Consider the following 15,888-nt stretch of genomic DNA (forward strand, 5'->3'; position numbering starts at 1 on the left):
CAACCACAACAAAACATTCACGGGGGGGGGGGGGGGGGGGGGGGGCGGGGGGGAAGGGATCACGGTGCCAGCGAGGCTGGGGCAAGGTCACGGGTGCCCGGTGGGCTCAGGTGAATGAAGGGGCAGTTTCCAGAGGAGGAAGGGCAGGGAGGGGAGACCACCCTGTGCGAACACAAGCTGCGTGACTGGGGGTCTGTGTGGGACAGGTCGGGGGTGACTCCCCAAGGTTCATTAACCATCACCATGAACTCCGAGAGCCTCCGTGCCAGGGTCCCGCCGGGCACAGCCCCAATGACGGCGCTTGCCTCTGGGCTCTGACTCCCCACCATTACCCGCAGCCGTTACCCTCACGCAGCTGCTTCTGGGACCACCAGCCCCAGACCCTCACGCAGCCTCCCCTGCCGCGGAGCCCCCACACCTCAGTCTGCCGACGCCTCCCTGCCTGCCGGGCGCTCTAGGGTCTGACGGTCTCCAGGCCACAGTGAGAGTCACAGTCCCTGTCCCTCCCTGTCCCTGCTTATCTGCTCCGACCCCACCCGAGGACCCATGTTGCAGCCCCGGGGGACACAGAGATTAATCCCCAGGCCTGGACTAACCAGTGCGTGGACAGCCTTCCCCAGGGCGCACCCCTGACTCGCTGCCAGCTCTCACCGGAGGCGGCAGCCGGGCGCCCAGTAATTGGCCCTCGCTCTACACTGACAAGGATATTCCCAGAGTCCAACAACAGCCCCTGAGTGAACCGTGTTTCTTAGCCCATGTCAGCATTTCCCAAGGAGGGTGGTTCCATCTTCGACAGCCTGAGCTCAGAGGACATTTGATCCAAGTTGCCAACCACCTCTGCCACATTTTGGGGACAGGCGCCAAATCTTCCCGGCACACTCTGATGGTGTCACTCATCTGTGTCCACGAGCGGACCCCAGGTCACACCATGGTGGGCTCTGTTATAAATACCTGTTCTCTGTCCAAAGCCACCCCACATGGGAAGTCTGGGAAATAAATGGTCGTCCAAGTTTCTTGATGGTGTGAAAACTCACACAGTGACGTATAGCACCACTCACTGTGAACACTGAGTATTTCCCGCCCAGGAACTAGGACGTGGGTGAAGACACTTCCTTGTATCAGCTGACCTCATTTCGATCCTGTCACCACATTTTGTACATCAGACTGTGTCAGGAGTGAACTCTGAGCATAGAGCCAGGAGCACTGGTTGGTGCAAAACAAAACAAACAAAAAAAAAAAGAGAGTGTTTCTTCTCTCAGTTTGGCTCATTTATTTGCTAATTCCTTCTTCAGTAGTTTTCAGTGGGAGTAGTTTTATTAGCATTTCGTTCACAATGGGCTAAACTGACCCATTGAGCAGAATCTAAGTTTCACGTGAGATGTAGCGTTATCCGCGCTGTCACGGCCTCCTCTGCTCTCTGAAATTGGTGACGTGGTGAATCATTCTCTCTCCCCTGGGCCTAGCTGGACAGCTGTCTGGGGCTAAGTGACTCTCAGAGAGCAACGCCCTTGGCTCTGAGCAGTTTTCAGATGTTGAGCCTTAAGGGGGCTCAGCTGTGGGCCTGCACCAGCTCCCTGGGAGACCCCCACTCCAGGCACCGGCCCGGTTCTTTCCGTGAAAGGTGCAGGATCTAGTCCACGGATTTCTCTCCTGAATCAAATGAAATGATCAATGACCTTCAGCATTTTCCTGCTCCTGTGATGTAACAGTTTGCTGATTTGCTTACCCCAGCCAGCCCGACTGCCATGTGAATCCCACGCAAAGCCTGTGTCGTCAGGGCAGGTCGGGCAGTGGACTCACATGGGCAGTTCTGAGCTGAGGTGTCTGTGCCAGTGCCCAGCTGGGTGTGAGTCTCCAGGTCTCAGGCTCCCTGTTTGACATTTGGATCCATGGAAAGTCAGCCCTGCCCCGCAGAGACCAAGTTTCTGCCTCCTCCTCGGGGCCCAGGCCCAGGGTGCCAGCCCCCTCTCCATGCTCGGCCTTTAGACTGCCCGTTCCCTCTGGGTCTCGCCAGCTCTGCCGTTCCCCTGAGCAGGCTGGCTCGTCCACAGGCTACTTGGACGGGACAAAGAGCCTCCTCAGGGCGGCCTGCATGTCCTGGTTCCTCAGGCAGTAGACCACAGGGTTCAGGCTGGGTGTGAGAACAGAGTAGAACACGGACACCAGGCGTCCCTGCGTGGGGGAGTACTGAGACGTGGGGCTCAGGTAGGCAAAGCTCCCGGTGACGTAGAAGAGGAGTACGGTGGCCAGGTGAGAGGAGCAGGTGGAGAAGGCCTTCTGGCGGCCGCCCGCGGATGGCATCCGGGCGATGGTGGAGATGATGAGCACGTAGGAGAGGACCGTGAGGGCGAAGGCACTGAGGATGACGCAGCCCCCCACCACAAAGCCCACCTCCTCGTGGCTGCGGGGGTCGGCGCAAGACAGGCGCATGACAGGGGAGCTGTCACAGAAGAAGTGCTCGATGACGTTGGGCCCGCAGAAGGGCAGCGAGAAGGTGTTGTTGGTGTGGAAGACGGCGTACAGCGCGCCGGCCAGCCAGGCCGCCAGGACCAGCAGGACACAGCGCCCCCTGCCCATCAGGACCCCGTAGTGCAGGGGCCTCTGGATGGCCACGCAGCGGTCGTAGGCCATGGCCGTCAGCAGGAAGCACTCGGAGGCACAGAGCGTGACAAACAGGAAGAGCTGGGCCACGCACTCGGCGAAGGAGATCCGCTCAGAGCCCGAGAGACCATTGGCAATGGCCTTGGGGAGGGTGACCGAGGTGTAGCACATGTCCAGGAAGGACAGGTTCTTCAGGAAGAAGTACATGGGCGTGTGCAGCCGGCCGTCCCGGCTCACAGCTGCGATGACCGAGGCGTTGCCCAGCAGGGCAAACAGGTAGATGGGCAGGAAACAGGCGGCACTGACCAGTCTCAGACTGGGGTCATCGGAGAAGCCCTTGAGCACAAACGTGGTCACGGCGCTCCCATTGCCCACAGCCATTGCAGAGACGGACACCCGGGGCAGGAATAAGCCGGATGGTGGAGGGCCTGGGACCCAACATGCACCCACTGGAGTTCCCAGCTGGTGGACACTGAGGTTCCTCGCTGGACTCATGGCCTCTCTCTTCCAGGTGCTTTCTCTCCTGCGGCCTCTCCGCACCTCTCACTGGGGGCAGAGTCTGAGGGGTGAAGGAAATCAACCAGCGTTTACTCGGATGCTGATTCCACGGGCCCCAGAAAGAGCAGGCTCTGACAGGTCCACCCGCTCAGCAGGGGGTCTCCTGAAGGGAGACGGGGCTCAGATTGAACACAGGCCGTGGGCAGGAGGCCGGGGCCATCCCCAGCACGGGAGGGGGTGCCAGCCGCTATGCCCAGTCCCTGAGCTCTCACTGCTGAACACCAGTGGGTGGACTCGGAGATGCTGGGACAGGGACCCCATGCTGGGCATCAGGAGCAGAACAGCTGGTCACTGAGGGGCCCTGTGACTCAGGTCCTGCATGATGCCACCTCAGCGTCCAGATAAAGCCAAAGTGAAGGGTCCCTGTGTTCCCTCTGCTCCCTCCTGGACGGGCTCCCCCACCCACTCCAAGATGCTGTGCCTTGCCTGGCCAACAAGGGGATTGCTGACCCCTGATAAGCACCATGGACAGCAGCTGCGGGACCCCAGAGCTGCTGTCTGGGCAGGACCTACTGACTGTGCTGACCCCACCTCTGGCCCTGAGCACCTGCTGCTTTGGGGGTCCCCAGCCACCTGCACCCTGTCACTGACCACTTACCATCAGTGCCCAAGGAGGAAGGAGACGCAGGCAGGAGCACGGCCGTCTGGGACACGAGCCGCCTGGGGACAGAAAGGGAGAGTTACCGGACACCCTGTCCTGGGCGTGACTGCCCAGAGGCCTGGGGCCAGCTGAGCTGCTCCTGAGCCTGGTCTGTGCAGGCCTCCTGCTGGGTCACCTCCTGTCCTGAGTGCCCGCGTTGACCGCAGCAGGTCCTGATCCCTCTGGATGAAGGACTGAGGGTGCACACCTCCTATGTCTTCTGCTGTGCTTCTCCCTGAATGACAGCAGTGACTCTTCCTCGTGGAATGACCATGCAATCCGGCACCAACGCTCTCGCTGTCACTACAGGACCAGGGCAGTGGGTGCAGGGAGCACCCAGCCGGGCCTCCTGTTCCAACTCCGACCTCCCACCCAGTGCCTTGGGACCTGACTCGCCCAGGAGGAACCACTGTGTGCACCCGGGGCAGCTGCTGTCATCGGAGAAGAAAGCGTGGCTGCTGCAGAGACCAAGCCCCACCCGCCCTGGCTGGCCGCCCCCTGCTCTGCCTCCGGGTGCGGGTCGGTGCCTCCCCCCTCTGGGCCCCACGCTGTGTCCGAGGAGGCACCCCTCTCCCGAGAAGGGCCCTTCTCCCAGAGTAAGGCCACGCGGAGCTCCCAGCTTCAATGTACGGAACGGGGGCACCAGCGCACCCGGAGCAGGCGGCAAGAAGGGGCACATTCCAGCGGCATGTTGGGGCAGAAATCGGGGGCCGCCCAAGGCCTGGGCTTGGGGGAGTCAAGCACCTGGGGAGAGAGGCCAGGTTCAGGGCCGACGTGGCAGCCTGGCTGTACACCCAGCCCGACCCTCCCGTTTCCTCACCTCGAAACCCACGTGTCTCTGCTGAAATGAAGAAGACCCAGTAAGGGTGTCCTGCCTGGAGGAGCCTCACGCTCGGTGTGGGTGGGATGGGGTCTGTAGCAGGGTGAGGCGTCAGAGACACGAAACGCCCCGAGCCAGTGGGACACAGCCCTTCCCTCGGTCCTGATGAACGGAGTACACAGGAAAAGTCGGCTCATCTGCCCCTGTGGACGCTGCAGAGACTGGCCCCTCTGGGCATCAGCCTCAGGGCCCGTCACATGGGAGGAGCCTCAGCCTGTCGGAAGCACCTGGTCTCTCTCCTGTGCCCTGCTGAAGCCCACCTGCACCCGCCGCCCTGCACCTGCCTCCCCGAGCCTGCCAGACTCAGCACCCGGCAGAGCCAGCAGAACTCGCTGTGCCAGCCCCTTATCAGCCAAGAGGCCCAGACAGGGTCCACCTAGTTGGCCTCTTCCTCCGTTTACGACGTGAAGAGTCAAACCCGCTGTTCAGGAAATGAGCGGGCACTGCGGGCATTTACTGCACAGATCTCTGGCTCTTGGTGCCTGATGCCTGAGGTGCCTGAGAGGCTGGGACGCGTCCCCTCACCTGCACCCACCCGCCATCCTGACGGCACATCTGCAGGCAAGAGACAGCTCTGCCAGGTCTTGGGCAAACACCGGGGAAGGCGTGAGCCAGAATGACACGAGTCCCCACTACAGCACAGGCCCTGACACGGGTCCCATGCGTTGCAGCAGAGGGAGACGGTGCCAGACAGGCTGGGGCAAGGTTGCGGGTGCCCGGGGGTGGGTGCAGGTGAATGAAGGGGCAGTTTTCAGGGGAAGGAGGGACAGGAGGGGAGACCACCCTGTGCAGACACAAGCTGTGTGACTGGGGGTCTGTGTGGGACAGGTCGGGAGTGACCCCCCAAGGTTCATTAACCGTCACCATGAATTCCGAGAGCCTCCATGCCAGGGTCCTGCCGGGCACGGCCCCAATGCCAGCGCTCGCCCCTGGGCTCCGACTCCCCACCAGGACCTGCAGCCCTTATCCTCACAGCACCCGCCTCTGGGACCACCGGTCCCTGGACCCTCCCCAGCCAAAGAGCCCCCGCACCTTGGCTTGCCGATACCTCCCCACCCACCAGGCACTCTGAGGGACTGATGGTCTCTGGGCCACAGCAGGAATCACAGTCCCCGTCCCTCCCTATCCCTGCTTATCTGCTCCGACCCCACCTGAGGACCCACGTTGCAGCCCCGGGGGATGCAGAGATTAATCCCCAGGCCTGGACCCGTCTGCCCGCGGGCGGCCTCCCCAGGGCGCACCCCTGACTCGCTGCCAGCTCTCATCTGGGCACAGCCGGGCGCCCAGTAATTGGTCCTCGCTGGGCTCCCCGGCTCGCCAGGGCCCCTGGGCTCAGGCTGTGTGGCCCCAACCCACCCACCTGCCCCCGTGGAGTGTGGAGCAGAGGGCACAGCCCCACCCCTCCTGCTTGGCCCCTGCAGGCTCAGCCTCTGACCAAGAGCCTTGGCTCCCCCGGGAGCAGCTGTGTCTCTGTCAGCCGCGCCCGGGTGCGGGAGGGCTAGGGGGCTCGGGGCTCAGCACCACCACCACAGGGACATTCTTTTATTTCTGTGTGTCCCACTGCCCCACACCACAGAATTGCTAAGAAGGCAGCGGGGGCCAGGCCTGGTTGTGACGACCACCCCCCTGGTGGAGCGCTGAGCGTTGTGGCACCCCTGAGGCATGACAGCTTGTTATAGGCCTGAGCGGGCCCCAGAGCAGTGGGACGGCGAGTGAAGGGGCTGTCCCTGAGCCTGCAGCCAGTTGCTGAGGAAGACTCCCCCCATCCTTCCTCCATCCCCCCTCTCCTCTCCCTCCCTCCCACCTCCCTCCCTCCCTCCCTGCAACCTAGGTCTGCCTTGAGGAATGAGACATGATGTGATTCTCGCGAATGGGTTTCCGCCCCGTCCCCGCCCCAGAGGCTCCTTCTGGGCCCTGGGTGGTACCGCTCACCCACCTCCCCGCTTTCTCCCAACCCTGGTTCCACGGCATTGCAGGGGCCGGGGGGGGGGGTCTCCTGGCGTGTCAGGAACTCCCCCCACGGGAGACGGCATCCTCGCCACCAGGCAGACCCAGACCCCTGTCCCCGACAAGCTCATAACAGACCAGTGAATCGGCCCATGCAAACGTGAGTCTGTCAGAGCTTGCTTGGAACATCCCGCACACAGCAGAAACACATGGGTGGGCGTGACTCAGTCCCGAGGCACCAGGCGCCATCCCTGCGTGGCCGTCCTCGTGGTTGCGTTGTCTGGAGAACGTTCTAGAGGCTGCTCCCTGGTGTCGAGCATCTGCAACCCCCTACCTTCTGCCTCATCCTGCCAGATGGGGGCAATCATTCCTCTCGCCATCGGGCGTGTCAGAAGCCACTGTGTGGGGGCCAGCGCTGCCTGCTGGACCCCGCAGGCTTCCCTCCGCTCCATGCACACACAGGCTCACCGCGAGGCCCCCTGCAGGTCGGTGCCTTGCTCTCCCCATCGTGGCCTCTGGAACCTGCGCTCCAGCCCTAATGAGCCCCAGAGAGATGTGAGGCCCTGCGGGAGCACTGGGCCCACCAGGAGCGGGAGGGGGCACCACTCAGGGCGGGCACCACCCCTCGCCAAGGCCCTATATGTCCCCAGGTGTCTGTCCAGGCAGCCACTGCCAGCTGCGGCTCTGCCGTGCTGGGCTGGTGGTCCCGGGCTGCTGCTCCACCCTCCCGGTGATACGCTGTCTCCGGTGAGTCCCAGAGCCCTGGGCCCTGGCCCGGGTGCCAGCAAGAGTGTCCAGATTCTGTAGTTCCCTCACTGCTGAGCCCCTAGGCTGAGGAGGAAGGTCTCTGCTGCAGCGCCTCAAACCCTGAACGTGCCGGTGCCTGCTGGTTTATGCGGTTGTTTCAAATGCTCGTTTCTCCACATTCTCAGATGGGAGTTTGGTCTTTAAGGAGGGTGTTAGGGCTTCCCTGCTTTATGGAGCATGAGGCCAGCACAGGGCTCTGAGGTCACCTGCACAGGGAGGCCCTTTCCGGGGCGGACACTGCACAGACATCGACCTAGCGGCGTGTGGGACGGAAGCCGGTCCCCAGTGCAGCAGGTGAGGCACTTGCCTACACACGGCTGATGTAGGCTCAATCTGCAGCCCCCCGGATGGTTCCAGTCCCACCAGGACTGAGCGTCTGAGCACCTGAGCACCGAGCCGGGAGTCAGTGCGAGCAGAGTCAAGGCAGCCCATAAACCAAGAGTGAAAATAGGCTCCTCTGAAAGGAAAAGTCTCCCTGGGAGCAGAGGAGAGCGTTGACGGACCCGAGAGGAGCCTGGGCTGAGGACGGGCGCGTCCCCACACGTGGCTGCCTCGGGCCCGTCACAGGGAGCCTTATCCACGGGCAGCCCTGCAGAGTGTGTGGGTGCAGGCAGGCTGGGCTCAGGGCTGCCCGGCACTGCAAGTCATGCCTCTCCCCAGGCTCAGCGGCTCTGCCGCCTTGGAGCTCCAGCCCTCCTGGACCGGGGCCACCTGGACGCCGGCAGGGACATCTCTGCAGAGGGCAGCCCTCGGGGTCTGCGTCGCTTGGGATCGCAGCCACATGTGAGTCCCCTGCCCCTGCCTCCAGTCCGCTCAGGACCCCAGCAGCCAGGGCTGAGGGCACCTTCTCCTTGGAGTGAGCAGAGCCCCTGCTCTGTCTGTGTCTGGGGTGGGCGCACAGCTGGGTGTGTTGGCACTGGGCCAGCCACAGCTGACAGCGCCAGAGGAGGGTCAGCGCTGAGCCGGGGTCCGGGGCCTCCTTCCCGGGCACTTCCCCACCATGCCGCCACCACGGCCCCCCTCTCTGCTCCCCACACAGCACCAGCCCTCAGCCGATGCGCCCCCTCCGGAGGAACACAAGCCCCCACCAGAGCACAGTGTGGGGAGGGACTGGGCCAGCTGTGTCCGCCCGTAGCGGGGAACCTTCTAGAGAGTGGGACTGTGGCAGTGCCTCGGCGGTGAAAGGCCTGCCTGGCTCCGTGCCCAGAGCACAGCCGCGCCACTGACACTGTCGTAGTAGCTGGAGCGTCTCCAAGAGGAAAATTGCAACAGTAACAGCAGTAACACAGTAACAGTAACGCAGCTGCTTTTCACTGAAGGTCTCCATGGCTCGGGGGGACTGAGATTCCCAGCACAGCTACGAGGGGTTCAGGGCTCCTTCTGCGGTCGGAGCTACGGGGCAGAAGACCCAAGGTGGGAGAGGCAGAGCTTTGCGTCACGCTCCGGGCAGACGGGGAGTGTGGGCTGCTGGCATCGGGGGCTACCCCACAACGACCCCCTGGGCACGCACACACGACCGTGATTCTCCTGAGAGTCCAGGTGAGTCTCTCACCAGGGCGGCCCCCGGAGGGCCTGTGGGCCTGTGGAAGCCTCCCCGGGCAGGGCGGGGGCCAATGGAGAGGCCCAACGCCAGCGCGGGTGCCTCCTTCATCCTGGTGGGCTTCTCCGACCAGCCCCGGCTGGAGGCCGCCCTCCTGGTCGTGGTCTCCGTCTTCTACGTGCTGACGGTCCTGGGCAACGGCACCATCGTGCTGGTGGCCCGGCTTGACGCCCGGCTGCACACGCCCATGTACTTCTTCCTCACCCACCTGTCGGTGGTGGACCTCTGCCACATGACCACCATCGCGCCCCAGATGCTCGTCCACCTGCGGGGCGCTGACCGGTCCATCAGCCTGGCGGGCTGCGCCCTGCAGTTCTTCATCACGCTGGGCCTGGGCGGCACCGAGTGTGTGCTGCTGGCTGTCATGGCCTTCGACCGCTACGTGGCCATCTGCCAGCCCCTGCACTACACGCAGCTCATGCCCCCGCAGCTCTGCGGCTCCCTTGCCGGGGCCTCCTGGGCACTGGGCTTCAGCAACTCGCTGGCACACACAGCCTATGGGCTGTCGCTGCCCCGCTGTGGCCACGTCCGCATCCACCACTTCTACTGCGAGTCTGTGCCCACACTGCAGCTGGTCTGCGGGGACGTGCGCGCCTACCGCCGGGTCATCTTCATCGAGTGCATCATCCTCATCGTCCTGCCCCTGCTGTTCATCGTGGGCTCCTACGGCTGCATCGGCTGGACCATGGTGGGCATGCGGTCCCCCGAGGGCCGGAGGAAGGCCGTCGGGACCTGCGGGTCCCACCTCACCGTGGTGACCCTCTTCTACACCACCCTCATCTACATGTACGTCAAGCCCAAGGGGGCCGTGTCCAAGTACGTGGACAGGTTCGTGGCCCTCTGCTACAACCTCGTGCCCCCCGTGATCAACCCCCTCATCTACACCTTGAGGAACAAAGAGGCCAAAGGCGCCCTGCGGAGGCTGTTTCTGAAGGGCTGGGGGAGAATGTGGCGCCCAGCGTGTGGCCCCCGGGAGCAGGCCCCTCGAGGAAAGTGAGAGGCTCACGCAGAGACACCTGTTGGAGCTCTTCACACAGCACAGAGGTCTGGGCCCAGGATGCCGTGGGGGCGGGAGTGGCCACTGCACAGGGCCAGCCCCTCTCCCCACCTGTCTCCGTTTCTCCCTGCCTCTGTGCTGTCTGCAGGTGTCCCCTGCAGAGCTCAGGATGGCGGAGCAGACTGCCACCTGTGTGAGCTAGGGATGTGGGGAGCTCTGAGGGGCTGGTGGGGCGCTGGGTCTCAGTCAGAAGGCAGAGGCCGGTGGCCACCCCTGACTGGCTTCTCACCTGTGAGCTCCTCAGCCTGTTGGAGGCCATTGTCGAGTCAGGTTCTGTGTCTTTGAGGGAGAGAGGGTTGCCCCGGGACCCTCACCCTCTCCCCAAGCCTCCCCCTCCCGGGACTGCAGCCCCTGCTCTCGGCCCACAGCGCATCCACGTGCACAAGCGAGCCAGAGGCAGGAGAGGCCATATGGAGCCCGGACTGGGCACGGCAGGAGTGCCCCGTGGACTTAGCTCCCACTCCTGCTAGCAGACACGGCCAGAGTCTGCCGGGGACCCAGCGTTGGGTTCTCTGGAGCAGTTGGCGTTGCATTTGGTGGCGGGAGCTTCCTTCCTGGAAACCAGGCAAGCAGTCTGTCGCCCGCACCCAGGCCCCTCCTGAGTGTCACTGCTCTGCTGCCTCTCTGCCGGAGCCTTAGGGAGCTGGCCCCCGGTGAGGGTCCCCAGCCGGCAAGATCTCGTTCATGCACATCTGAAGCACATGCATGTGCATGAGTTTGCACAGAAATCCTGATCCTGGCAGGTGCGGCATGGTGTGTTGCCCTGCCCTGCACGCGTCTCCATCATCTGCTGGTGGGAACAGGACACACTGCTCTATTTGCAGCTGTGGTGGACATCGGGACGCTAATTCGGGGCTGGGGCTTCTGGGTCACGTGTCGCGCTGTTTGGTGGACACACCGTCTTGCCCAGAAAGCAGTGTGCCCTCCTCGCCCTCCTCCCCTCCACACTCCTCGCCCTTTGCTTCCGCTGGGGACCAGCCGAGTCACAGGGTCCCGGCAGGACCAATTTGATTTAGACTCTGAGTGGCGCTTCTGGACCTGCCCACCTGCCCCTTGGTCTCTGTGTCTGTCCGCTGTGAGGGTGCTTGCCTAGGAGCTCTGTCCTCCATGGTGGGAATTCCCACGGACTGGTCGCTATTCTCTGCACGCATCTATACACGTCTGTGGATATCAGCCTCGGATTATCCGTGACTCAGATGTTTCTCCCAATTCCATGGCTTGCTCTCTGCTCAGTGTCTTTGCTGCACAATTTTATTTTCATTAAATTAAATTTGCTTACAGCTTTCCTGCTTCCTCTGGTTCTGATGTCATATCTGAGACCACAGCAGTCCCATTCCCTGGGTAAGTTTGGTCTTTGATCCCATTTGAGTCCTTTTTTCTTTTCTTTTCTTTTCTTTTTTGGTATATAATTAAATACCCAACTCACTTAGCAAATCAGTTTGCAATATCCCAAGACCCAAGAACATTGGAACCGAAACTTTCTCTGTTGAATGGATTGGATACACTTGTCAAAACACTATGTGGCCGTATGGGATTGTTATCTATCTTTATTTTGTTTGGGACTATCTCATTCTTACTTTGGACAACCTGGCAGGTTACCGAATGTTACCTGCTCACACGGCAGAGTCTGGCAAACTCCCTGTGGCGTACCCAATATGCCAAATACCAGTAACAATGATGGGTCTCATTCTCCTTACCCTGAAAGAGCCTTGAATATGGCACTTTTGAAAATCTCAGGGCTAGGACAAAGGAGACGTTACTGGTGCCTGCTTGAGGCAATCGACGGACAACAGGATGATCGTGATCATGATTTTGTTTGGGGGGCCACATCTGGTGGTGCTCAGGACTTACTCCTGGCTCAGCACTCAGGGGCCACTCCTGGCAGGGCTCGGGGGACTGTGTGTAGTGCCGGGGATCCAACCTGGGGTGGCCTCATGCAAGGCAAGCGCCCTCCCCACTGCCCTGTCACTCCAGACCCATCTTTGTTTTTTAACGAGTCATCCTAGCAGGATGGAAGGGAAAATACTCACATAGGAGAAGGGAGTCAGAGTGAAACAGATGACACGTGCTAGTGACAAGGAGCCTGGTGCTCTGTGTTAGCCTAGCACTATTTGGTTCTGAAGAACCAAGCTGGGGGGGGGGGGGGGCGGGGAGGTGAAGACCCTCGCGGAACCCACTGGGGGGCCACCCGTCCAGGAGAACACAGCCTTTTCACTTCACCTGGCCCGTGTTCGGAGAACTCAACCTCCCTGGTTGGAAAAAGAATGCACATTGAGGGTGTGGTCAGCCGGGGTCGACCGAGGGAGGACCTGGCTCAGCCTGCCAGCCTGCCGCCCCGTGCACACACAGTCCCCTCTTCAGTCCTGGAAGCCAGGGCAGGACATGAGTTCAGCCCAGAGCTTTCCAGGCCTGCCCTGCCTGGGGGTAAGAGAGGGACCCTCAGTTCTCAAAGTTCTGCCATTTGGTTGGGAGGGGCTGGGGGAGTCGGTGAAGGTGTGAAATGGAGGGGAGGGTCACAAGAGTCTGTGAGGCCCCTCAGGTTGGGGCCCTCCCTCCCTCTTCATCCCTGTGCAGTGGTGAAGGTTAGGGGGGCTGTGGGTGCCGTGCCCTGTGCCAGTCAGCCAGGGGTTAATGGGCTACAGCATATCGATGTGACCCTGGAATCAGAACGGGGCTCCATGGGGCTGTTCGTCACTGTGGGAGCGGGGAGGGGATGGCGGGAGACGGGTCACTCCCACGAGTGACGGGAAGCCCTGTGTCCCCAGCAGCTGGGACCTGGCGTTCTCAGGCCGTTCGTGTCTAACAAGCATTCCCCGGGGTGGCAGGGCGTCCCCAGGGCAGGGCCCTGCTGCAGAACACAGTGCAGGGAACCACCGAGGCCCTGATAAATGTCTCTGTCCCCCGGACACCAACAGAGCCTCCGGCTGCTCCAGAGGCGGCAGCCTGGGCCCCTGTCCATCATGTAGAGGCGACGACTGGGCAGGGAGCCCCGCGAGACCAGCCACGAGGTCCAGGACACGCCGCCTGCACTGTCCCTGCGACACGGCACTGGCCGAGCCTCCCGGCCGGTCACAACTTCCCCAGCACACGTCCACAGGCGGGTCTACGTTTCTCCTTTCTTTCCGGTGGTGGAGGCTGAGCACAGACTGGCCTGGGGGGTCCGGGAGGGCCAGCACTGTGTGGGCTCCAGCTGAGGGGCCGAGTGGGACAGGGGGGCCTGAGAGGTGGGAGCTGGGTCTGCCGAGACCCTCCCCCCGTCTGAGGCTGAGCACTGCCCGTGCGAGGGCAGCTGGCACTGGACTACGGGACGTCCTTCGCGCTGACTTTCCTCTGCTGTTCCTCAGACCTTGCTATTTCTGATTCTGCCCTGTGAGTCCTGTCTCACTTCATTCTTTGACTAAAACAAGAACTTTTTGTGCTTTTCCTTCTCTAGATAAAAAATCAGATGACTGATTGGATACACACACACACACACACACACACACACACACACACACACACACTTCTGAATCTTTTCTAATTCTTCAGGGATAACTTTTTCATTCATTTCACTCTGAGGTTAGAGGTGTATTTTCACTTGTAAGAATTTAGGAAATGTCATGATGTCTTGTTCTGCGACTGTGCCCAGAGAGTATGGTTTGTAAGAGCTGGTGAGCTGGCATCCCACAAAGTGCCAGAGAAAAGGAATCTAATCTGGCCTCTGAGTGGTTTCCTCTGCGTGGGTGGATGTAGGAAAATACATCCCCCCCTGCTCTGGTGCGGTCTGTCTTCTGCGTGGAAAGCACCAAACGGTCCCTCCACAGCGGTGCAGGGCTCGGCCAGCCTCACAGGGGCCCGGTCCCGAGGAGCAAAGGCGTCTCCCTGAGCCTGCCCCACGGGCGATAACAGAAACTGACTGTGAGTGACCCGCCCTCAGCAGCCGCCCTTCCTCTAGGCAAAGAGCAGGACTAGAGAGAGTTGCCATGAGTGCTGAGATACCCCCAAGCGTCCACTGAGGAAGAGGTACCTGAGGACTTCCCTGCCACACCCCTGCTGGGGAACCTCTGGCTCCCGAGACTGCTTCTGGCACGCCCTCCCTGTCCCTTGCCAGGGGTCTGTCTGCCCCGGACCTGCCAGAACCCGACTGGCCGTTGCCCTGGCCTGAGGGGGAGCCGGGGGACTCACGCAGATCTCAGCCATTCCGCCCCACAGCCTGGCTCGTCTCCCTGCCCTGGCCCCTGACCGTGGGCTTGGTGGGCACAGCCCTGCCCCTGCCAATGATGCCATGCCGGGCACCAACACCAGCGGCCCCCCGGGCTTCATCCTGGTGGGCTTCTCCGACCGGCCCCAGCTAGAGCGCGTCCTCTTTGGGCTCATCTCCCTCCTGTACATCACAACACTCCTGGGCAACGCGGCCATCATCCTGGTGTCGCGGCTGGACCCCCGGCTGCACACGCCCATGTACTTCTTCCTCACCCACCTGTCCCTGGTGGACCTCTGCTTCACCAGCAGCGTCGTGCCCCAGCTGCTGGTCAACATGGGCGGCCCCGACAAGTCCATCTCCTATGGGGGCTGCGTGGTGCAGCTCTGCGTGGCCCTGGCGCTGGGCTCCACCGAGTGCATCCTGCTGGCCGTCATGGCCTACGACCGCTACGTGGCTGTGTGCCGGCCCCTACACTACACACTCATCATGCACCCCCGGCTCTGCCACCTGCTGGCATCCACGGCCTGGCTCAGCGGCGTGGCCACCACCCTCGTGCAGTCCACGCTCACCCTGCAGCTGCCCTTCTGTGGCCACCGCCGTGTGGACCACTTCTTCTGCGAGGTGCCCGTGCTCATCAAGCTGGCCTGCGTGGACACCACCTTCAACCAGGCCGAGCTCTATGTGGCCAGCGTGCTCTTCCTGGTACTGCCCGTGTCCTTCATCCTGGGCACCTACGGCTGCATCGCCCGGGCGGTGCTGAGGATACGGTCGGCTGCGGGCCGGCGGAAGGCGTTCGGCACCTGCTCCTCGCACCTCATGGTGGTCGTCATCTTCTACGGGACCATCATCTTCATGTACCTGCAGCCGGCGCAGAGCAGGTCCAAGGACCAGGGCAAGTTCGTGTCCCTGTTCTACACGGTGGTGACGCCCGTGCTCAACCCGCTCATCTACACCCTGCGGAACAAGGAGGTGAAGGCAGCGCTCTGGAAGGTGCTGGGGAGGATTTCCTGACGGGCGGGATGGTTTCCGGGGCCCTCGGGAGACGGTGTGAGCCCTGGCCCCGGGGCAGAGGCAGTCGTGCTTGGCCGCATGCAGGACTCTCTGCGTTGCCCTTGGTCAGCCCCTCGCGGCTGCCTGTGCTGTGGGTTTGGATTTCCCCAGGGTTTGAGTTGCCAGCATGACCCCGGGTGTGAGTCGCAGACGAGCGTCCAGTGTCCAGGCTGGCTGGGCCGCTGTGGCCACGCATACACACACATGACGGCCTCTGGTGGACTTTCCCTCCTGGACCGGGCCTGCCCGGTGCCCCCTTGGCAGCAGGTAGATTGTGACGGGGTCAGCGTTGACATCTGCACACAAGGCAACCCGACTCTGTCTGGGCAGACACTGTCCCCGGGAGGTCTAGCTCCCGCACCCCACTGACCATTAAACGTCCTCCAAGCAGCCTGAGCCACGTTCCTGAGTTTGGGTCTCGCCGCCCGGCCTCACGGCCCCTGCCCGCCCTTCCCCACACTGTGGAGCACACAGCCCCCAGCCCTCGTCATCACGGGCCTCGTCCTCCATGAGGACACGGCCACGGTGCCAGGGTGACCCACTGTCTGGGCCTCAGGTCACTGCC

At 62.3% G+C, this 15,888-nt stretch overlaps 3 protein-coding genes across 3 annotated transcripts; 2 read left to right on the forward strand and 1 right to left on the reverse strand.

Annotated features, from left to right (window-relative positions):
• Positions 1-2,052: 2,052 nt before the first annotated feature.
• LOC130021594 (olfactory receptor 1019-like) lies at positions 2,053-2,982 on the reverse strand. The gene has a single exon (XM_056112350.1). The coding sequence runs from the start codon at positions 2,980-2,982 to the stop codon at positions 2,053-2,055; it is 930 nt and encodes a 309-aa protein (XP_055968325.1).
• A 6,064-nt stretch (positions 2,983-9,046) lies between these two features.
• Positions 9,047-10,030, forward strand: LOC130021595 (putative olfactory receptor 2B8). The gene has a single exon (XM_056112351.1). The coding sequence runs from the start codon at positions 9,047-9,049 to the stop codon at positions 10,028-10,030; it is 984 nt and encodes a 327-aa protein (XP_055968326.1).
• A 4,324-nt stretch (positions 10,031-14,354) lies between these two features.
• On the forward strand, positions 14,355-15,284 carry LOC130021517 (olfactory receptor 2G2-like). The gene has a single exon (XM_056112275.1). The coding sequence runs from the start codon at positions 14,355-14,357 to the stop codon at positions 15,282-15,284; it is 930 nt and encodes a 309-aa protein (XP_055968250.1).
• Positions 15,285-15,888: the final 604 nt, after the last annotated feature.

Source organism: Sorex fumeus, unplaced genomic scaffold (assembly GCF_029834395.1).
Source record: "Sorex fumeus unplaced genomic scaffold, SorFum_2.1 ptg000017l, whole genome shotgun sequence".
In the NCBI taxonomy this organism is placed as follows: domain Eukaryota; kingdom Metazoa; phylum Chordata; class Mammalia; order Eulipotyphla; family Soricidae; genus Sorex; species Sorex fumeus.